This window comes from Phoca vitulina, unplaced genomic scaffold (genome assembly GCF_004348235.1).
Source record: "Phoca vitulina isolate PV1807 unplaced genomic scaffold, GSC_HSeal_1.0 scaffold36, whole genome shotgun sequence".
Classification (NCBI taxonomy): domain Eukaryota; kingdom Metazoa; phylum Chordata; class Mammalia; order Carnivora; family Phocidae; genus Phoca; species Phoca vitulina.
The window spans coordinates 16381141-16404118 of record NW_022589739.1 but is presented as its reverse complement, the minus strand read 5'-3'; the positions used below and the strand labels follow the sequence as shown (position 1 = coordinate 16404118).

At 54.3% G+C, this 22978-nt stretch overlaps 1 protein-coding gene across 1 annotated transcript in view; it reads left to right on the top strand.

The window, feature by feature from the left end:
* The window catches only part of LOC116646285 (guanylate cyclase 2D-like), a 39556-nt gene that overhangs the window by 4937 nt on the left and 11641 nt on the right, over positions 1–22978 (top strand). Inside the window, exons 3-14 of the mRNA XM_032426871.1 lie at positions 119–414; positions 2557–2911; positions 6350–6434; positions 7322–7418; positions 7502–7630; positions 8953–9027; positions 11575–11751; positions 11987–12143; positions 12421–12570; positions 15937–16085; positions 19195–19358; positions 19791–19983. Coding sequence (XP_032282762.1) covers positions 119–414; positions 2557–2911; positions 6350–6434; positions 7322–7418; positions 7502–7630; positions 8953–9027; positions 11575–11751; positions 11987–12143; positions 12421–12570; positions 15937–16085; positions 19195–19358; positions 19791–19983 — 2027 coding nt within the window. The remainder of the gene's footprint in view (positions 1–118; positions 415–2556; positions 2912–6349; positions 6435–7321; positions 7419–7501; positions 7631–8952; positions 9028–11574; positions 11752–11986; positions 12144–12420; positions 12571–15936; positions 16086–19194; positions 19359–19790; positions 19984–22978) is intronic.

Genomic DNA, 22978 nt, shown 5'->3' with positions numbered 1-22978 from the left:
GTTCATGGTAGGGGAGCTGACCTGAGAGTTAGGAGCAGCTCTCCCGGGCCACAGATCCTGGGCATCAGGGAAGGCCAGCAGAGGCAAGCCTGCCACTTCTCCCCCTCCCACCCCCCAGTTGTGGTGCTTTGCATGCACTCGGCGCTCCTGGGGGGCCCGGAGCAGACCGCCCTGCTGAGCCAAGCGTGGGCCCAGGGCCTGGCAGACGGGAGGCTGGTCTTCCTGCCCTATGATACCATGCTCTTCGCCTTGCCCTACCGCAACCACTCCTACCTGGCTCTCCGCGACAGTGGACCCCTGCAGGAGGTCTACGACGCCGTGCTCACCATCAGCCTGGAGTCCGGCCCTTTGGACAAGGCCTCTGAAGCCGCCAGGGCCAGTGGAGAGGTGGCCGCCCAGCTGGAGCCGGAGCAGGTGGGTCCGTCCGGGCCCTGTGAGGCAGGCAGGTTACGTGCGCCCCCCCACATACTCTAGGCCTTTCTGGCCTTGGCCAGCTACCCACCCGGCCGGCCAGCCCCAGCTCCACTGTGGGCACATGACCTGTCCCTTATTGGACAAAGTGTCCCTGCCTAGTCCCTAGGGATACTCTCTCCATCTCTAGTTCTCTCTCCCTCTCTCTCTCTCATGTGTGTGTGTGTGCACGTGCTTGCTTGTGTGTGGGTGCCTATTGATCGCTCTTGGCCCGCTTCGTCAATTCTCCCTCTCTTGTGACTTTTTGCTTCTATTTTTCTATCTCCAGCTCAGCGCTTGCAATTTTCATTTCTGGCCCAGCTGCTCTTTCTCTCACAAACATTCTCCCTCTGCATCTGCCTAGCAAATTGTGCAGAGCAGCAGGAGAGATGCTGGGGTGTGGGAGAATGGGAAGGTTTTCTGGAGTCACTGCTGTGAATCTGAGGGGGGCCAGCGGGGCGGGGGTGCGGCTGCAGGCTCAGCCGCTTGAGTCCCCCTTGGGAAGTATGTTTCTTGGTGACAAGAAGGCGACCGTGTCTGGAGGTGATGACAGGGATGCAGATGCTGATGGAAGGTTTTATAACGAGGCATTCATCTGGCAAATGTGCATTGGGTCTCTCTGCTGTGCCATTGGGCCAGGCCTCAGGGACACAGCAATGGATGAGACAGACCTGGCCTTCAGGGAGCTTCCATTAGGGTGAGACAGATAATATCCAAGCAACCATATAACCAAATTCAAATCATGATAATGTCGCCGAGAAAATGAAATAAGATAAAGTGACAAAGAGTGGCCGGGATGGAGAAATGGGCAACAAGAGTTAGGACAGGCAGGGGGGCCCACTGCGAAGAGGTGGCTCTTGAGCTGAGTCCTGAATGGGAAGGAGGCAGCCAGGGTGCAGATCTGGGTGAGGAGCGACCAGGCCGGGGCAGCGTTAGGTGTAAGGCCTGGAGGCAGAGTGAGCTTTGGAGGCTAGAGGAACAGGCAGAGGGCGTAGAGAGGCTGGACTGTCATGAAACGTGGCAACAGGGGTCTGAGATGAGCTTTGGGCCAGGCCATGTGAGGCATTTTATGCCAGGGTAAGGAGTTTCAACTTATACGTGAAATGGGAAATGATCAGCAGGTTTTAAGTAAGGAATAATTTGAGTCATTTTTTTTAAAGATTTATTTTAGAGACACAGAGAGAGAGAGAATGAGTGGAAGGGCAGAGGGAGAGGGAGAGAGAATCTGAAGCAGACTCCGTGCTGAGCGCACAGCCCAACCCTGGGCTCGATCCCATGACCCTGAGATCATGACCGGAGCTGAAACCAAGAGTTGGCCACCTAACGCCTGCACTACTCAGGCACCCCTTGATTTGTTTTTTTAAAAAATCGCTTTGGGGCACCTGGGTGGCTCAGTCATTAAGCGTCTGCCTTTGGCTCAGGTCATGATCTCAGGGTCCTGGGATCGAGCCCCACGTCGGGCTCCCTGCTCCGCGGGAGGCCTGCTTCTCCCTCTCCCACTCCCCCTGCTTGTGTTCCCTCTCTCGCTGTGTCTCTCTCTGCCAAATAAATAAAATCGCTTTGGTTGCCTGAGTGGCCTAAAGAGACCCGATGAAGCAAGGAGGCTTTAGGAGGCTCCTGTGTGGGCCGGGTAAGCAGTGAGGGGGCCTGGACCCAGGTGGCAGGAGCAGAAGGGGTGAGGAGTCAATTGGGTTGTGAATAAGTTCTGAAATAAAACCAAAAAGATTCAATGACGAATGGGAAGAGAGAAAGAGAGGAGTCGGGAATCAAACCTGGACTTGAGACACCAGGTGGTAGTTCCATTTCCCAAAGTGCGGGAGGAGTGGGGTTTGGGCAACAGAACTAGACAGAAACCTTGAAGAACAGGAGTTCCGTTTCAGACATATCAGGCAGGTTTGAGGTGCCTGTGAAGCATCGGAGTTGAGGGTGGCCACGGAGACTGTGACACCACTGAGTGGGGACTGAGGTCACGGTGGGACCACAGAGAGAGCTGCATTGAGGGCAGGGTGGGGGTGATAATCCACATGATTGTGGCTGGCAGGGCTCAGAGATGTCTGGGAGTCAGTGCCTTGGGGTTAAGGGGTTGAGGGACCTTCTCTTTCACAGGTGTCCCCGCTCTTTGGGACCATCTATGATGCTGTTGTCCTGCTGGCCCATGCCCTGAACCGCTCTCAAAGCCATGGTGCTGGGCTCTCAGGGGCCCACTTGGGGGACCATACAGGGGCTCTGAACGTGGCTGGCTTTAGCCAGAGGATCCGGACGGATGAGAAGGGCAGGAGGCTGGCTCAGTATGTGATTTTGGACACAGATGGTCGGGGAAGCCAGCTGGTCCCCACCCACATTCTGGACACAGGCACGTGGCGAGTGCAGCCCCTGGACAGGGCCATACACTTTCCAGGAGGGGCCCCTCCGGCACGTGACTCCAGCTGCTGGTTTGACCCCAATATGCTGTGCATAAGAGGTAATTCATCATCCATCCATCCATCCATCCATCCATCCATCCATCCATCTAGTTGTCCATCCATCTAATGCATTTTCCTCTTCCTGGAGTGCTCCCCACCTTGCCTGTCAGGCCTGGGACCCCTCTTCCGTGCTCCCCACAGCACCTGGGTGAATTACTTTATGTTCATAGGGTGTGTGTCCCATGCTGGGGAGGACCAGTGTCACCTGTTCCCTAGACTAGCAGGTAGCTCAGGAAGCTACCTTCCCCCAATTGTTTCTTTGCCCCTCGTCTTCCACAAATGCTGCTGGAGGACCTCCCACATGTCAGGCACTGTGCACGGCCCCAGGGATATAGGAGTGAATGAAATGATGTCCCTGCCCTCATAGAGCTGATGTACTTGAAGACCAGCCCCAGGGTCTGCTTTCCAGGGGCCTCTGTCTGGTGGCAGAGACAGGGACAGCTGAAAACAACACAACACAGTGCGATCAGAGTGATGAATGGGGAAGCCAGGGGCTGACGGAGCCCACAGGAGATCCTCCTCCACCAGCCCTGGCTCACAGACTTCACTGTCTAGCAGGTTTCAATTCATTCACTCAACACATCAGTCAGCAAACATTTATTGAGCATTCGCTGTGTCCTAAGCTCGAGCTGAGAATTGAGGATGCAATGGCAGATAAGACTCCTGCTCACAGCCAGCGCCCATGATGAAGCTCACCAGCTAACGGGGGACAGGGTAGGGCAGGTGCTCTGGGACAGGGCTCTGAGATGGGACACCAAGAGGTGGTGGGAGCTTGAGTAGCAGTCCCGGCCACAAGATGTGTCTTCTCTCAGGGATCCGAAAATGGCAACTCACACTCTAGCCCAGGATTGTCATGATTATCTCCAGTACAACTGATCAGACATTATGGATTGAGAGACCAGACAGCAGGGGCTTTGGGGCAAATGTGCCCAATGCTGCTGCTGACTAGCTGTGTGACCTTGGGCAAGTTGCATACCCTCTCTGGGTCTCCATCTCTCATGTATAAATAGGAACAAAGACCTAGAACCCTCAACGGCTTGTCCTTGTACGAGGGGCAAGGCAGAGCCCAGGAGCAGGGCTTGTACTTTGAGGAGATGGGAAGGGGCTGTGTGGTCACAGGTTCTCAGTGAAAACCACTCCCCCAGGGGGCACTTAGGAACCCCAGGACTGGCTGGACTTGTCCTGTCCACGCCTGGCTTCCCTGCCGCCTGAGTCTCAGGGGTCTTGCTGGCAAGAGGATGTGCCACGTTCTTTTTTTTCTCTGATTATCTCTGTCTTGAAATGTTAACCTTAGAGATTCATTCATTCACCTCTCCTTTCAGCCTCCGCCGTATTCCTTGACTCCCTTTGGGAGCAAGATTCCTTGAAATGGTGTCCATGCTAAGGGGATTAAATGTCACTTCCCCTCTTCTCTTGCACCCTCTCCACGGACCCACCACTCTCGTAACAGGAGCAGCCATATCGAGGCCCCTGTGGCCTCCATGGGGCTGAGGCCCAGCGCTAGCAGTCAGTCTGTGCCTTGCTCGGCCAGGGAGCGGTCAGCTCCACTCCCTCCTCCCTGCCGCCCCGTCGCTCTCCAGCCTCCCCTCTCCTTCTCCAGCACCTTTCTGTTCTCCTGCAGTGCTGACCTGTTACCACCAACTCCTGTGGCCTCGGGGCTTTGAGCCTTTCTGTGTTCTCTCTGCACTCACTCCCTTGGCGTCTCATCCATTCTTGTGGCCCCCAGATTGACGTCTCCAGCCTGTTGGCTCCCACACTCTGCATCTGCCCCTGAACTCCTGGTCTGCCCCCCAGCCTGCTTCCCATCATTCCCCATTGCAGGTAATGGCCCCCCAACCTCCCAGAGGCGCAGGAACCCTCTGTCTCCTCACACCCCACATCTGGTCGGTCAGCACGCCCTGAGGGCTCCATTTTTAGAATTTGCGCAGAAGCAGAGCTGTTCCTATTACTCACTGCACCCTCCCCGAGCCAGGCCCTCATCATCTCTCGCTGGATTGCTACCCTGCTTCCCCCTTGTCCTTGCACAACCTGGCAGGTTGGAGGATCCTTTGGAACCGTGATCAGATCGGGCACGCCCCCAGCAGACCCGGCAGAGCCGTGGCCTCACCCAGAGTCACGCCAGAGTCCTGGCCTCAGACTTCACAGCACCCTGGCCCCTCAGCTCCCTGGCCCGTCTTCCTCCCGCTCTGCCCTGCCCTCCCTCGATCACACCTGGCCGATCCTGCTTCAGAACCTTGACACTCGCTGCCCTCTAGGCCCAGAATGCTTTTCTGCGCGGGCCGTATGCTTGCTCCCTCGTCGCCTCCAGATTAAGCCTCAGAGCTTAGCCCCCCGGAGCCTGGGAGAGTGTTAGGATGGTGCGGTGGTGAGGAGCCCAGAGGCCAGAGCAAAACTGCTTGGGTTTGAACCCAGTCTCTGGCACTCAGACCGTTACTTCTCTCTTTCCTCTTCTGCCAAATTGTGATCATGACCATACCTACTTCCAGAGATCATTGTGCAGAATAACCGAATTGAAATACATAATAGCCTCAGAATAGGTGCTTCATGCAGTACGATAGTATAAGAGGATTGCAAGGTATTTGCTGCTATTATTATGATGGACTTAACTCAGATTGGGGGCCTCAGCAGGGGGCAGACAGCAGTGCTGGTCCTCCAACAAGAGGACAGGAGGAGGCAAGGAAGGAGGAAGGGATGGGCCCCTCCCTGTGGCAGCAGAGGTCAGTGTCCCTTCTCCAGAACAGGGCTGGGCATTTAGCCTCCTTGCCCGCCTAAAGCGGATGCTGGTGTTGCCCAAACCAAGTAGCCCTCCCAACCTTGCCCAGTGATCCTTAGTTGCCTCTTCATAGCCAACTTCTGACGTGAGGGCTGGAGATTTGGAATCAGTGTAAGGAGGGCTCTCCTAACAGAGTGAAGGACAATGAGACTGGCTGCCAAAACAGTAAGTGGCCCATCCTAAGGAGGTTGTAAAAAGTAGGACAGCAATTGAGAGGGATACAAAATTTTTATTCAGCACCTGCCCCATCCAGGCCCTGTGTTGGGTGCCAGGCACAGTGAGATGAATAAGACACAGGCCCTGCTATCAAGCTACTCTGTCTAGTGGGAAGGGACCTGCTATGCCAGGAGACAGAAGACCATAGTATGATCAGGACTATAATGGGACCTGAGTAGGGTCCATGGGGACCTGGGGACAGGGAGCCCAAGAACCCAGACAGAAACGCTAGGAATCAGTATCTGTGTGTGATGACCAGTCCACAGATAGGACTTTCCCACTTGGAGGCCGTTCTGAGCCGCATCCCTGGGGAGGGTCTGGGTAGGGGCTTCTGTTCCCATTTCCCAGAGGAAGGCCAAGGCCGAGGTGCAGGAGCTGGGGGAAGGGGGCTGCCCGCCTTGTGCTGTTGCTACTGTTAGGACTCACATCCGCCCTACTCCGCCCACAGATGCACAGCCCCCGGGCAGCCTCCTCGCTTTTGCCCTGGCCTGTCTCCTGGTGCTGGCCGGCGGGGCCCTCACTTGCCTCATCAGGTGAGACTCTGTCTGCACTGGAGCTTAATTCTGCCCCTCGGTGCCCCCCACCCTGCAGGGCCTCTCTTCTGTAGGCACACCTGGCCACCTGCAGGAGATTTTCCTATTCTCCATCCCAGCACCTCAGGACTGCCCAGCACTCCTGTCCGTCCTAGAGCCTCGGTCAGGGCCCTGTCGAGGCTGGGGTGCCTCCCGAAAAGGTCCATTTAAAAGTTGGGGAAGAGGGGCGCCTGGGTGGCTCAGTCGTTAAGCGTCTGCTTTCGGCTCAGGTCATGATCCCAGGGTCCTGAGATCGAGTCCCACATCGGGCTCCCTGCTCGGCGGGAAGCCTGCTTCTCCCTCTCCCACTCCGTCTGCTTGTGTTCCTGCTCTCGCTATCTCTCTCTCTGTCAAATAAATAAATAAAATCTTAAAAAAAAAAAAAAAAAAAAAGTTGGGGAAGAAGCCTGGGACCTTACACAGGTCTGTCCCTCGCTGAGCTTCAGGTTATGAACATGGACCAGGATGACTCCCTGGGCCCTTCAGCTTTGAAAACAATTCTTCCTGGGTCTGAAGTCCTCTGTGTTCCCTGAGCCTCAGCCATACCTGGCAGGGGTAGCCCTCCACGCCCAGCCCTCACCCCAGGCTCTGATCACCTCAGAAAGCCTCCAGGTAATTTGGGACTCGCAAGCTAGGGACCAGCAGGCATATCAGGCCAGATGGCAAGCCCTAAGCTGGGGCCAAGGGTCTCTGTAGGAGGAAGTGCTCAGCGGTGCCCTCCCAGCCCAGCTGGTACTGCTGGGGAGACAGGAAGAGGGCTCCGGGGTCAGCGCAGGTCCAAGGGACCAGATCAAGGTGGGAGTGACATGTGTGCCATCCCTCTGCCCTGCACTTTCTCTTGCCTCCAGATTGGGCATCCAACAGCTGCGGCTGGTGCGGGGACCCCACCGGATCCTGCTGACAGCCCAGGAGCTCACCTTCATCCATCGGCCCCCAAGCAGACGAGTAGGTGGGGCAGGCACCGGGTTGGCTGGGCAAGCCACTGACTGAAGCCTGGCCAGGCTCTTGACCACGACTGCTCCCTCCAGAGGCTGCACATGGACAGCGTGAGCGAATCAAGGAGTCCGGTGGACAGTGGGAGCCTGAGGTCGGTGGCCCAGGGGTCAGCCAGGAGCCTGCCGGCCCCCCAGGAGCCCACCAATGTGGCCCTGTACCAGGTGAGGGCCTCTGCCACCCCATGTCCAGGCCTGAGGAGCTGCAGTCAGTTTGGGAGAAGCCGAGGGAGCCCATGGCCTCTTGGTCGTCGGTATGCCCTACTCCTGTTACGGGAGGGGAAACTGAGGCTTGAAGAGGACCGGTGACCTTCCTGGGTCCCACAGCAAATCAGTGGCATGGTAAGAGTGGGAAGCAGGACTCCCAGCTCCCAGTTCAGCATGGTTCGTGATCGGACCTTGAGAAACAACCGGTTCCTGGCCACTTGGGCCTGAGCACTCCCGGCATGGGTCCACCCCAGGGCTTCTAGCCTAGGTCACCGTCCCACCTGTTTCAGCAAGGGACAGTGAGATCCCAGGTCCCTGAGGCTCAGAGGTGTGGGCCGGCACCCAGCCCCAGACAGCCTCTGGGCAGAGCCTCGCCACCAGCTGATAGGGAGGCTGCAAAGTCAGAGATTAGACCAGCAGGATTCTAAAGTTGCTGTGGTTTCTCAGGTGCTGTGTTCGCAAATTCGACAACTCACTGAGTCTCCCATTCTCATACTCGGTGACTCACGGCTGACGAGCCGGGCTAACTGTACAGGAAGCGACATGAGGCTCATGCTCCTTCTTTTCCACCTTCTCTCCAGGAGAATCCCATCTTTTTTCCTTTATGCTGAAAGGAGGCCTTAATGATGTACATAGCGTGTTTTGTCTGCTCCTCTGAGTTAGCTGACGGGCCGTGGGTGCGGCTGAGGAGCCAGAAACCCATCAGTGACAGGGGACAAAGGGCTGAGGCTGCAGCTAGCTCTGGGCCAGGCCAGGGCGAGGACAGAGCCGCATCCTGAAGCTTCCTTCTCACCCACCCTCCCCTCTCCTACAGGCCCTGGGTCACAGACCGCCCTCCCCAACCCCAGTCACTTCCCAGGCTTTGGGGTGTCGTGGGTGCCTGAGGCCCGCAGAGTAAAGCTGACCTTGGCACTGGGAGCTCACATGCTTTATAGGCACCAGTTGTTAGCTTTGCGTTGTGGGCGGGGGTCTCATCTTCACTTTCTGGAGCTGGAACACGAGGCTCAGAGAACCAAAGTCACTTATGCAAGGTCACAGAGCTAGACAGTGGCGGAGTTAGGACTGAACGCAGGTCTGTCAGTCAAAGCCGGGCCCCTGGCTTGGCCCCACCAAAGGGAAAGTCTAACTTTGGTTTCCGCTGGCTAGGCTCTGCCTGGCTCGGAGCGCACAGAAAGGATACATTTATGGGGAAGAAGCTGAGGCCAAGAAACACCGAGGGATTTACCCAAGGCCACACAGCTGGGGACCAGTGGCGGTAAACTCTTGTTCTTCCTTAACAGGGAGAGTGGGTGTGGCTGAAGAGGTTAGAAGCTGCCCCTGAGCTGCGGCCCAGCTGTCTCAGCCTCCTGAGAAAGGTAGGGCTGCAGAGGGGGTGGGGGGTGGGCTGTGGAGCGGGTGCTGCCTCGAGACCCCTAGTGGTATGGAGTGGGCCCCACTCAACATAGAAGCTTCTAGCCTCCAGAAGGAGTCCTTCCTATAGTCACAGTCTCTGCCCCATGGCCGACCCCCCAACCACTATTATACACCATCACTGCCATCTTCACACGCCAGCGTCCCTGAAGTCACGTCACCACCCCAACATGGCCAACACCACGACCACCAGGGGCACAGTCCCTTCCATCAGTATCATCAACACCCTCGAAGGACCCCATCCCGTGCCCTCCAACCCTCCACCCATCCACCCATTTATTCACTGTGTACTGAGCACCACCTACGTGCCAGGCCATGTTCTGGGTTTGGGGCTACAGCTGTGGAGAAGAGGGACAGGGCTCCTTCCTTCAGGGAGCTTCCAGTCACTTGTTCATCACTAACCACATGAGCCCCTTCACTCCTGAGGTTGCCACCATCCTGAGAGGCCCTGTGGGCTGGAGGACAGAGCACAGGATTTAGTCAGGAGGGTCCTAAGGAGAGTTCTGCCTCCGTGAAATGCTTAGCTTTCCTGTAAAATGGAACTAATGAAGTCCACTCCTGGGGAAGGATGAGGATTGGAGAGGACATATGAAATAACCTAGAACTGTCCCTGCTCAGCAGTGTGCCTTTGATAAACGGTGAATTTTATTATAATTATTTCCCACATGACCACCACCTGAAATCAAGTTTGGAAAGATTAAGTGACTGGAGGCGAGGGTAGGCATGTCCTGGTGGGCATCCTGCAACCAGAGTGAATAGATGTTTCTTAAAAGAAAGAGTCCTAGATGTGGTCAAATAAGTTTGGAAATTGCTTGAGTTAGCCATCGGGCTTTTCAGAACCTTCACTATGTTCTGGTTATCTGTGACCGTGTAACGAAATGTGGTGGTTTCAAACAACAATCATTTTTATGATATACTTGTATGGGTAGGAAATTTGGGCAGGGCTCAGCTGAGCAAGTCCTTGGTTCTATTTGGCATTGGTTGGGGGTCACTCAATGGTATTAGGCTTTAAATGGGCTGTCAGAGGTTGGCAAACTACGGCCCACAGGCCTGTTTTTATAGAAAAAGCTTTACTGGAACTCATGCGCATTCCTTTACATATTGTCTATGTCAGCTTTTGCCCTCACATGGCCGAGGTATTTGTGACAGAGACTGTATGGCTTGCAAAGCATAAAATATTTACGAACTGGACTTTTGCAGAGAGTTTGCTGACCTCAGGTCTAGAGGGCCTACAATGGCTTTACTTACATGCTTGGTCACTTACATGCGTGGCAGGGCATTTGGAAGAGTGGGCTCAGCCAGACCTGACTTTCCACTCTGTGTAGTCTAAGGGCCTCTCCACGTGGTCTCTCCAGCGTGATGACTCTGGGTAGAGGGACTTCTTATAGCCATTCAAGGCCCCAACAGAGAGGGCTCCAAGAGACAGAAAATAGAAGCTGCCAGTGTCCTAAGAACCAGACCCAAAATGCACAAGACCACTTCTACCATGTTCTGTTGGTCACAGCCATCACAGAACTCGCTCAAAGGGAAAGGACAGATGTCCCACCTCTTAATATCAGGAGGGTCAAAGGATTGAGGCCATTCTCAACTCACCAGATATATTAATATGATTGTGACTTATATTCAGGTCTCCCCCACTTAGTTGACCCTTGAACTGTTTTTGTGAGGAGGTCCACACCAAACAAGGCTTCCGTCTCTCTTGCTTGGACAAATGTTAGCATTGCTGGTTGGGTTGGAGCTCTCTGACCTGCTGGGCAGCCATCAGGGAGGCTGTTTTCTTCTTGAGGCTGATCCCTTCTGGTCTTCTGCCTCTCCTCATCAGTCCTTGAGTCTTGGGGGGAGAGAATGTACTGTTTTCAGGTACATGGTGCCACTTAGGTTGGGGAAACAGGTTAGATGCCTGTACCATGGAGTTGGCTACAACTTACTTATTTACCCAAGACATTTCCACTCAGTTTTTCACTTACTTATTCATCCATCCATCATCTGTCCATCTATCCATCCATCCATCCTCCATCCATCCATCCATCATCTCATCTATCCTCCATCCATCCATCATCCATCCATCTATCCATCCATCCAACCATCCAACCATCCATTTATCTATCCATCCATCCATGTATCCATGCATCCATCCATCCATTCATCCATCATCCATCTATCCATCCATCTAACCATGCATTTATTCTCCCATCCATCCATACATGCATCCATCCATCCATCCATCATCCATCATCTATCCATCCATCATCCATCCATCCATCTATCCATCATCCATCCATCCATCCATTTATCTATCCACCCATCCATGCATGCATCCATCCATCCATCCACATATCCATCTTATCTATCCATCCATCCAATATTTCTGGTGTCTCTCTGTGCTCTGCCCTGTGCTGGGTGCTAAGCACTGGAGGCCCAGATGTGGGTTGTACCTGCTCCAGCCTTCGACAAGCCCCTGGGGGCTGCTACTGTGCCCATTGCCCCAACAGATGCGGGAGCTGAGGCATGAGAATGTTGCTGCCTGCCTGGGCATCTTTGTAGCCCCTGGGGTCAGTGCTTTGGTGCTGGAGCACTGTACCCGGGGCAGCCTGGAGGACCTGCTGCGTAATGAGGCTCTGCGGCTGGACTGGACCTTCAAGGCCTCTCTGCTGCTGGATTTGATCCGTGTGAGAACCCTCCCCGGGTCTGGAACTACGGGGGCCATGGGGAGGGCAGGGAGACAAGAGATGCTCAGATTTCCAAGACCTGGTCTCTTTCCACTTTGTCTAAGAAAAACTTGAACAGTGTGGGAAAAGGTGAGAGGAGGCAGGAAGGGTTTTTAGGGTCTGTGGGATTCTGAGAGGACCAGGGGCCCCTTTCATTCATCACAGGCCTTATGGACCACCATTATGTCCACTCCAGGGCATGCGGTATCTGCACCATCAGCATTTCCCTCATGGCCGCCTCAAGTCCCGAAACTGTGTGGTGGATGGACGCTTTGTTCTCAAGGTCACTGACCACGGTTATGCGGAGCTCCTGAATGTTCAGCGGGCTCCCCGCCCCCGGCCAGCTCCAGAAGGTCAGCTCAGGGGTAGGCAGGGGCCACCAGTAGGTTCTGAGGCCTCTGTTTCAATCGGATGCTTATGAGGCAGGGGGAGGGGGGAGATGTCCAATCCTTCAGCACCTCCCGTGGTGTGACCTTGAGCTGCCTCCAGCCCCTTGCCTGTGAATGGGGGAGAACAGAAGCACCTACATCCTCCTGGGCAAGGACACCACATGTGTGAAGTGCCCGCCCATCTCGGCCCAGCTCGGGGGTCAGTGGGTGAGGACGGTGTGGCCCTGCCCTGTGACCGCAGAGCTGCTATGGACGGCTCCGGAGCTGCTGCGGACGCCGGGGGCGCCTGGGCGGGGGACCCTCAAAGCAGACGTCTTCAGCATCGGCATCATCCTGCAGGAGGTGCTGACGCGAGGCCCACCCTACAGCTCCTCGGGGCTCTCCGCAGAAGGTACAGCACCCCTGTCCTCCTTCCTCGGCCTTCCCCTGGCTGGAGTCCCCATGTAGTTGGGGAGCCCTGTGGCCATCAGGAAATCCAGGCCTGGGAATAACCACACAGACACACTTGGCCTGGTTTGACCATGAGAATTGAGTTTCTTTGGCTTAAGCCAGGCAGCCTTCAGCAGCTCTGCCAAAATGGCAGCTGACCAGCTCTGGGGCTGAAGACATTGGTTTCTGGGAGAAAACCTCCACCCCCTTCTGCCTCTTCCAGGGTCATTGCGGTGTCTGTGGGTGCTCATGCCCTAACCACCCCCCTTGCTTAGTGTTGACTCTGTGCTCATGCAGACCTCAGTTTTCCCCAGCTGTGTCACTAACTTACTACACGACTTTACACAAATCACTTCCCCCTCTCCGAGCCTCAGTTTTCTCATCTTTCAAATGGGGATGAAATAAAAAATGGGCCAGACATCTGGCCCATGTCGGATGTGGCTAGGCCACTCAGTATTTGGGGGCTTGCTTCTCTGTCCAGGTGGGGCTCCTTCAAAAGCATCTCATCTCCTTCAAGGTGTGCAGGATCCTCACTCATACCTTCCTCATTATCATCTGGTCTTAGACATTTTCTTCTCTGACCCCAGTGCCAGGGCCCAACTTCAGAAACATTTCCTCCCCCTCTGTGTTGTTCTTCTAGCTGTCCCCCTGCTGCCTGTGTCCAGTCCCAGGGACCTGTCCCCACAGACAGCCTGGCATCTCAGCCACAGTGCAGGGCAGCGACGAAGCTGAGCCCTCCATCCCCTCCCACCTCCAGTGGATAATCTCATTCAAGGGAGGCCTGGCTCACTTCCTTTCTCCACCAAAGCACTGCTCAGTGAGTAATGAGCATTCCAGGCCCCAGATTTATGAGGTGGAGGAGTGGGAAGGAGAGGGGCCCTTGTCAGGCCATTTGTTTAACACTCCTCAGCGGCCTGGCCCCCCACATTTGCCTGCCAGGAGAGGGGAGACCAGCCAGATGGAGTGTGCAAGCCAGGCTGTCAGGGCACGGCCCCTTGGGCCTGGACTCCATGAGGTTTTAGGGGAAGGGACCAGGCCTGGAATCCTTGGATGGTCACCATTGGATTGGGCTGTCAGTCCAGGGCCTGCTCCTTCTTGGGCGGGGGGTGCCCTCCCTGATCTCAGGGAGGAAACGCAAAGAGCACAGGTACTGGGGGACACTGACCTAAGTCTGAAATCCCTTTCAGGGTCCGAGCCTCAGTTTCCTGATCTGTAAAATGGGGACCAAACATGGTCTGGACTGGACACAGGCAGCAGGGGGACAGCTAGAAGAACATACCTGGCTCCCAGAGTGGTTGTGAGGATTCAGTGAAATTCTTTACACAAAGTGCCTGGCCCCTGGTGGGCACTCTATAAATATTTGCCTGAGTGGTTTTAGGGATGTGCTGATGGGGGACCCCACATTCTCTCCTGACTTCCCAACTTGGAAGCAGACCCTCCTCACTCTCAGAAATAACATCTTTTCAAGATCTTGTGTGTGTGTGTGTGTGTGTGTGTGTGTGTGTGTGTGTGTATGGTGGGGGGTACCTGCAGCTTCCAGAATAATAACTGCATTATTCCACTGGACAACCAGTGGGGGTTGGGGGTAAGGGCATTCTTTTGGGATAATTGAGTGAGGCTCAGAGAAGGGAAGGGACTTCTCAGCGGGAAGCAGTGGGTCCGTGCTCTTGCTCTCAAATCTCCTGGAGCCATCCATCCGTGGAGCACATTCCCACAGAGCTGGATGGGCAGCCCCCTCCCGCAGCCACTGACGTGGCCCCTCAGTCACGGTGATGCGGTGCAGACTGGGCGTGGGCAGCGCGCCTGGTGTGGTGAGGGAACGCGAGACCCAGCCTGGCCTGGGCTGGTGGCTTTCAGCATGTTCATGTACGAGGACTCCACTTGAATGTCACATGCTACTATTTGATTTTTAATATCCGCTCACCGAGACAATACCCAAAGACAGAATCTGCTCTGAAATCAGCAACACTTTGAAATGGATTTGTATTTTATTCATCCCAACACCATCTGAATACTTTTTGAAAAAGAGTTGTACGTGCGTGTGTGATGTATTATTGATTCCATCTGCATGCAGCTTTCCAGACCCTTTACCCAGAGGCCCTCAGGGTCTGATGCCTGCAGGCTGGAGGCCTCTGGGCGAAGAAAATCATGCAGGAAGAGATCAGGCTCAGATCTAGAGTTTTCTTCTTACCAGCCCTGTAGCTGTGCGTGAGCTACTTCACTTCCAGGAGCCTCAGTTTCCCTATCTGTAAAATGAGACAGGGACTCATGCCCTGTCCCCAACCAGGCGGCCAACAAGGAGCAGGGAGGGGATTGAAATCCAGAAAGAAGTTCTTCTCAGTGCCATTAAGGGCTCCCACCTCCTCGGCCAAGAGAGGAGGATCCTAGTCCTCCTCAGGGAGTAACCAGCTGTACCCCTCAGCCCTAGGAAGTCTGTACTATTTTATGCCCTTTTTATACATGAGTAAACTGAGGCTCAGAGAAGTGACATAACTTAGAACGTCAGTGGGGGATCTAGAAGTCCCCTCCTGATCTCAGCCCCACTTCTTCCCAGTGCCCTTGTGAATCTCTCAGCTCCCCCAGTGTCCCCAATAGCTTCCCGAGGCGGAGCTTTTTTGAGCAGTTGTTAGATGGGGAAACTGAGGCACAGAGTGATGGCAATTGGCAGAGCCAGAGCTAGAACACTGATCTGTTGGACCTCGACTTAGTCTGGTGGTCTTTATTACAGGGAGTGGGGATGGGAAGATCATGGCGGGGGCTGTCTTGGGAAAATAATAATGATGATGATAATGAAAGCAGACAGTCTTGTTTCTTACCCGGGAACTGGCACCAGAAAGTCTCCAGGTGACAGGGCTGGTGGAAAGAGCCACAGCGTCAAGGTCTCAAGCACATCGGTGGGCATTGCTGGCTGGCAGCAGCAGCTGGGCTTGGGGGTGGGGGAGAGCCTGCTAGGTTCCCTCTTTCCTCTTCACCCCTCTTAAGAAGGCAGTTTATTAAGCTCATTTCACAGATGGGAAGACTGAGGCTTAGCGAGATCTCTGTCTTGTCCACCATCTCCTGGCGACGTCGTAGCAGATCCAGAATTCAAAACCTGCTCTTCCAGCTCCTAGCGTGAGACCCTTTCTCTGGTCACATCCTGGGCAATCCTGGGTCTGCTGGCCAGCATGCCTTGGGGTACAGAGCAGGGGAGCCAAGGAATACCCTCAGGGCCTGATCCCTGCACCCCCAAAGGCCTCCCCTGCCTTCTCTCTCAGGACCCCAGGCCAACCCCTTCCCACGAGCCTTGCTTGGGACCACGAGCCCATCATGCACATGGTGTTTATTGCAGAAATCATCAGGAAGGTGGTATCACCCCCTCCCTTGTGCCGGCCCCTGGTGTCTGCTGACCATGGGCCACCAGAGTGTATCCAGCTGATGGAGCAGTGCTGGGAGGAGGCTCCGGAGGACAGACCCAGCCTAGACCAGATCTACACCCAGGTCAGTGCTCCCCAGGCCAGTGCTCACACGAAATGGCTCATCAGTTCACCTCACTTTGCCCAGTGGGAGCCAGACATTACCGCTGGAGCCAAGAAATCCTATGTAGTAAGGGTGCACAGGCCAGCACCGCCATTCTTTTTTTTTTTTTTTTTTAAGATTTTATTTATCCATTTGACAGAGAGAGACAGAGAGAGAGGGAACACAAGCAGGGGGAGTGGGAGAGGGAGAAGCAGGCTTCCCGCCAAGCAGGGAGCCCGATGCGGGGCTCGATCCCAGGACCCCGGGACCATGACCTGAGCTGAAGGCAGACGCTTAACAGACTGAGCCACCCAGGCACCCCCAGCACCACCATTCTGGAGGGCTGGGCCTGAGGTCCAGCCTCTGAGGAAAACTTTCTCAGAACCCTGTGTTCCAGGGATGTTTGTTGAGTGCCTTCCTAAGTGCCACGCCCCATGCTAAGTGTTATGCTCACTTCATTTAATCCTTATAATAGCCCTCCAAAGAAGTACCCGTATTATCTTGGCTTCCTAGGGGAGAAACTGAGGCACAGAGAGGTGAGGGGCTCCCCCAAGGTAACTCAGGGAGTGAAAAGTGGGGCTGGAATCCAAACTCGGGTTTGTCTGTCTGCAGAGCTGGTGCTGGAAACCGCGACCCTCCCTGGGGCCCCCGGCACCACAGCAGAGGCCCTTTGTGGCCGTGGAGGCAGCCCTGGTGCCCCTTGTCCGTGAGTGGAATTTGTGAGGGGCACGGGTGCATCCCCGCCCCCGGCCTGCCTTGGGAACTGCAGCTGGAGGGGTGAGGCAAGCCCGTACGAGTTTGCAGGGTGGAGGTGGAGTGTGTGGGCCTGACTGAGCTGGCTAATGGCTCCCACGGGACCAACCCATCAAGCCTGAGATGACAGCTTCGTGCCTCCCCTCCTCCCCTCCACTCCCCAGCCACGGTGGCACGTTGCCAAGGAGAGGCTCAGCGAGCGAGAGGGGCGTCCAGACAGGTGACGAGGGAGCGAGATCCAGGAAGACAGACAGGAGAAATGCACAGGTGTCCTCCGAGAACCCACCCCACATCCCTTGACTTCCCACACCCTCTCCCCACCTCAGCTCTGGCCTCAGGGGCGGTGTCCCCATCCCACAGAAATCTGGGTCTCAGAGGAAATGAGCTCTCAGTGGCCACGGTGAGGGCGGGTTGCAGAGCTAGGACCAGCAGCCAATTCTTCAAACACGAGCCTGGGATCTATCCAGGGATCAGAGACTGCGGTGGCCAGTGTCGGGTGACTGTGAGGAAAGATCCTGCCCAAGGCTCTGGGGCAGAGAAGGCAGGACGGGCACGTGAGAGACAGCATGAGGGTGGGAACTGCATCACACTGTGGGGGCCAAGGGCCAGAATGCCTGCCTTCACATCTATGCTTCAGTTCACCTCCTTGACCTTGGGCAAGTTGATTGCTCTGTTGAGCTTCAACCTCCCTAAAAGTTGCCCAGAAAGACGAACTTTGGCCCCACTTGCCATACTGGAGTGACCATCAAGTGAGAGAACGAAGTTAAAATCATGATGGTTCTCTGAGAGAGTGAGCGAGGCATTAGAGAAAGAACGCTGACCTCGAAGCCCAAGGGCTTGGGTTCATGTTCACTTGACATTGTTCTGGGAGTACCAGCTGATGCAATTAAACAAGAAGATGAATATTAGAAAGGAAGAAGAAAATGATTGCTATTTGCAAATCCTATGATTGTGTTCCTGGGCAACCCGAGGGAAACAATGGAAAACACATCCCAAATTTTAAAATAATTCAGTGGGGTGGCTGCTGATAAAATTAACAGAGGAAAGATCTCAGTTTGAAAGTCAGTTCCACCCTTATGAGGTCCTTGGCAAGTATTTTACCTCTCAGATCCTTTGTTTTTTCATTTGTATAATGGGGGCCTTCCTTGCGGAGGTGAGCTGCCCGTCAGCATTGTGTCCTTGGTGTCTCAAGGTCAGCAGCTGCCGTGCCCACCCCGACTGACCTTTAAAGCTTGCGCCTCTGCTTTTAACGGGCAATACAAAGTAGGTGGGCATTAGGGGCTGCTGCCGCTCCCCACCTTACAGATGTTTGGTATTGATGGAGGCTGGATATGCACACCTACACACACACACGCGCACGCACGCACACGCACACACGCACACACACGCATACAAATACTAAGCTGCTGGATTTAGACAGGAGTGGACTCCTTCACTTTGACCATCATTAATTTGCGTCTCCCACTGACTGCACTTTGGAAAGCTGCGAACCAGATTGGGGAAGGTTCTAGTAAACCTCCTTAGGGAACACACTGCCATATTTCCTGCAAGTTTTTCATGGAACGTATGATTTATGACCACACATGAATGTCCTCTTATGAAGACCTATGTGAGTTATTTCTCTCTGTGCAGCAAAGAGCAGTAATTGTGTTTCTTTTGAGCAACCATCTTAAGGCTCCACTGTCTCATGGACTCTCTGGGTTGTGTAATCTCTATTTCCTTCTTTGCTTTGTTGCTAGGAAGCTCATATTCAAAATTGTGACCAACTTCTAGCATGCATTTTGCTGGACCAAAATAACATGCATTTATTCTTCTTTGGTCCCAGTATCCTTACCTATGTATTATTTTCTTTTGTAAAAAAGTTTTTTTGAACAAGGAGAGAAATGGAGAGGTAGAAATGATTAAATACATAAATAATCTACATACATCCTTTCTATCTACCCATCTGTTCATCCACCCATCCATCCTTCCATCCATCATATCTACCCATCTACCCATCCATCCATCCATCCATCTTTAAGAAGAACAAAGAATGTCTCTTCTACAGTGTTGTTGTGAGAACCAGAGCAGTAGTAATGCTATGCTGGGCATAGGCTCCTTTGTAAAGTCATCTCCCTGACTACCTGCCTCATAGAGAACTAACTCACTTTTCCTCCCAGCTGTCTGTGCTTTCTCTTGTTGGAGCCGCCATCCCTTGTCTGTTCCATATCTGCTCCCCACCAGTGGAGCTCCTCCGGGCAGGGACTATGTCTGCTTCATTCCTGTGGCTGAGATTTCCAACCTGAGAGTGAGTGTGCTGACCTTCATGGATGAATTGCGATTTTTGTTCCATTTTCAGTTCAAAAGCATCAATCAAGGCAAGAAGACCAGTGTTGCTGACTCTATGCTGTGGATGCTGGAAAAGTATTCCCAGAACCTGGAGGACCTGATCCAGGAGCGGACTGAGGAACTGGAGCTGGAGAGGCAGAAGACAGAGAGGCTGCTCTCTCAGATGCTCCCTCTGTGAGTGGCCCCTTAGGACTTCATTGTGCCTCTAGCCTCAGTGGCTCTGAGCCTGGGACCTGGGACAGAGTAAGTGCTCAGTAAATCTGGGCTCCATGAATTCATTCAATTTATTCATTGTTTATTTATCTAACATATTTTCACAGAGCCCTTATATGTACCAGGCACTATGCTGGGCTTTTAAGTATTAATTCTGCTACTTCGCTCCCTTGAGAGCAAGGAGAGGGCGCAGTGTCCCCCATCTGACTTCAGAGGAAGTAAAGTCCAGAGAGGGACAGGTATTTGCTGGAGGGCAGCCAGCACACAAGCAGACCTGACCCAGATCCTCTGATGCTCAACCCAGGCATTTCCTCCCGAGATCCCTCCCTCAGCTCCAAACTGTGGGAAGGGGGTCCTCCCACTTTGGGACTCTGGTCCTTCCCATTCCTTCAGGTCTGTGGCTGAAGCTCTGAAAATGGGGACAGCTGTGGAGCCAGAGTACTTTGACCAGGTCACCATATACTTCAGTGACATTGTGGGCTTCACCATCATCTCAGCCCTGAGTGAGCCCATTGAGGTGGTAGGCTTGCTCAACGACCTCTACACACTGTTCGATGCTGTTCTGGGAAGCCACGATGTGTACAAGGTGAGGAGACCAGGAGGCCGGTATCGCATCCCTCCTTCCTTTACTGCTCTATCTGTGTCGTACATTCACTTCTGGTCATTTATCTGTGTGTTTTTATCAGTTAGCTATTGCCGTGTAACAAATAATACCGAAACCCAGTAGTGTAAAATTATAAGCATTTGTTATTGCTCACAAACCTATAGGTCAGCTAGAAAGTTCTCTGGACTCAGCTGAACCACTCATATATCTGTGGGCAGTTGTGGGTGAGATAGAAAGTTCTGCTGATCTTGGCTGGGCTCTCTCACATCTCTGGAACCTTGAATGGGACAGCTCTAGCCCACATGGTCTGTCAACCTCAAGCAGGCTGGTTGGTATCATTCCCATGGTGTGGCAGGGTTCTGAGACAGAAGGCAGAAACACAGAATCCTCTGGAGGTCTGAGCTGGGATTGGGCATGTGGCCATGTCTGACATATTCTACTGGTCGAGTAAGTCAAAAAGCCAACCCAGGGGCACCTGGCTGGCTCAGTCAGTAGAGCATATAATTCTTGATCTCAGGGTCATGAGTTCGAGCCCCACATTGGGCATAGAGTTTACTTGACAAAAAAGGCCAACCCAGATTCGAAGGGGAGAAAATAAACTCCACCTGTGCTGGGCAAGGGCCAACAGACGAGTCATCTCCTGTGCCTCCCCTCCGGGAGCTCTCAGTGCTGTAGATGAAAGAGTCAAAGTGATGATCAGGGCAGGCAGAGGAGGCTGAGCGGGCCCCCAATCCAGCTAGGGATAGATGTGTCGAGTAAAAAGCAAGAAAGTCTTCCCGGAGGAGGTGCTGTCTTCCTAGTGCTGTCCAGTCTGGGTGTGGTTGCTCCAGGCAAGCCATGGGGGAATAATGTGCCAAAGCTCGAGCCCTAAGAGGAGGGGCCTAGTGAGATGAGGAGTACTGAATGGGTTGAAATGGCTGGACATGAAGTGGGCCAGTGGTGGAGGGGGTGGTGGCTGGGGGACACTGGAGAGAGGACCAGGGGCAGAGCTGTCAAGACCTTCCCCGATCTAGTCCCTGTGCATCTCTCCATCCTGGGTTTGAGTCCCAGCTTGGCCACCAGCATCCATGTACCTTCGGGCAAATGGCTTCCTCTCTCCGGACTTCTGTTTCCTAACCTATAAAACAGGAATGATGACCCCAGCCCTGGGGGGTTCACAGATGATGGGCGGATCCTAACCCTCTTGAAGGAGTGCTGTGTAAACTGAGATTGTAAAAGTGACAAGCGTCCTATCCCTCCCTGCCTGCTGTGGGGACCCCACCCCAATCCTGTCCCTTATTCTCATCCAGTTGCTGGAGGTCTTGGGTTGCTTCAGACACAGTGGGGGTGGGATAGGGAGGGAGCTCCCCAGAAACCGCCATACTCAGACTCCACTGGCCTTAGCCTTCTTTTGTGACCCACAGTCCCCTTCCAGCCACAGCCCTCCAGGGAGGCAGGGATAGGGGAGGGCCAGGCCCTGGGGTGGAAGCCAGGATGGACAGGAGGCCTGGGCGGGAAGTTTCAGAGACAGTCTGCTGATAGCGCTCTGTACAGTATCCCAACAACAATAATTGCCAGTACTTATTGAGTGCTTACTGTATACTGGACACTAGTCTAAGTGCTTTATAGGTACTAATCCATTTAACCATCCTAACAATCTGTGAGGTAGGTAGTGGTGCCCCTAATGTATAGAAGAGGAAATGGGTGATTAGGGGCTTATCTAATTACGTATTTCCAATGGGATGGGATGTGGAGCTGAGATTTGAAATGGGGCATTCTGATCCCAAGACCCCCCCCCCTTCGGGGGGCTCACCATCCTCATGACATGGACATCCTCAGGAGAAAGCCACAGGTTCATAGTGGCCTACAAGACCCTCCAGGAACTGGCCCCACCTACCTCCCCAGTGGTATCACTGGCCACTCCACGCAGACCTCTGCACCCCTCACACGTGCTTTGCTCTCGGAGCCACTAGGCCTCTGTACATGTGATTGCCTCCTCCTGGGACACTGCTCTCCCTCCTCCTCACCTGGCTCCCTCCTACTCATCCTCTGGTCTCAGGTTAGCATCCTTCCCCTCCCAGACATGGTCAGGAGCTCCTGTGTGGTGCTGTCATAACTACCCCCGGATAGCACAGCCACACTTTATGGTTCGAACCCAAATCACTCTGTCCCCAGTGCTTGGCAATGTCCAGCGCATCGTAGGTCCTCTGGAAATAGATACTGACTGAGGAGCTCGCTGAAGCCCAGAGAGAGGAAAGTGACTTGCCCAAGGTCACACAGCTGGTAGGTGGTAGAGCCAGGAATCTGCAATGCCTACCACCACTGCCCGGCTCTGTCCACTACACCACACTGCCCCACACGGAGCCTCAGAGACCCGAGCCACCAACATCCCAAGAACGCAGCTTCCCTCCCGCTCCCTGCTCAAGAACCCACACTCCTGCCCCGGCCCCTGGTTCGGAGTGTTGTCTCTCATGCTGGCTGAGTTTCCCTCTTGCTTCCAGAGCCGCCCTAGCCCCGTGGGCCCCAGGAAAAGATGCCTCATCTCTCATCTCGTCTTGCTGAGCCCCGTGGCTTTGATGTGCCCTGAGTCACCCCTGGCCTTGTCTTTTCCTCTCCTGCTAATCTTTTCTCACACATGTGTCCCTCCCAGCTCTGAATCATGCTTTCTGATCTGCTCTGAACCCTGGCCAAGAGGTCTGCATCTTTCTGGCAGAACGAAATGAAATAAAACAAGGCCCGCACACCCCTCCAGATGTGGGGAAACAGGCAGCCTGTTGCTGACGATGTGCAAGTGTGTCTCTCATCACTCACGCCATCCGCCTCGGTTTCCCCTCCAACCCCAGCAGGATCTGGTTACTGCTCTTTAATCCCGTCTGGGTTGGGAGGCAGCCAGGCGATCATTTCCTGGTTCCGCTGGGGTTTGTGATCCCCTGCCAGCGCACACTGAATGAGCACTTTATGGACGCAGCTCCAGCGCCGAGCCCATGTGGGCTACAGG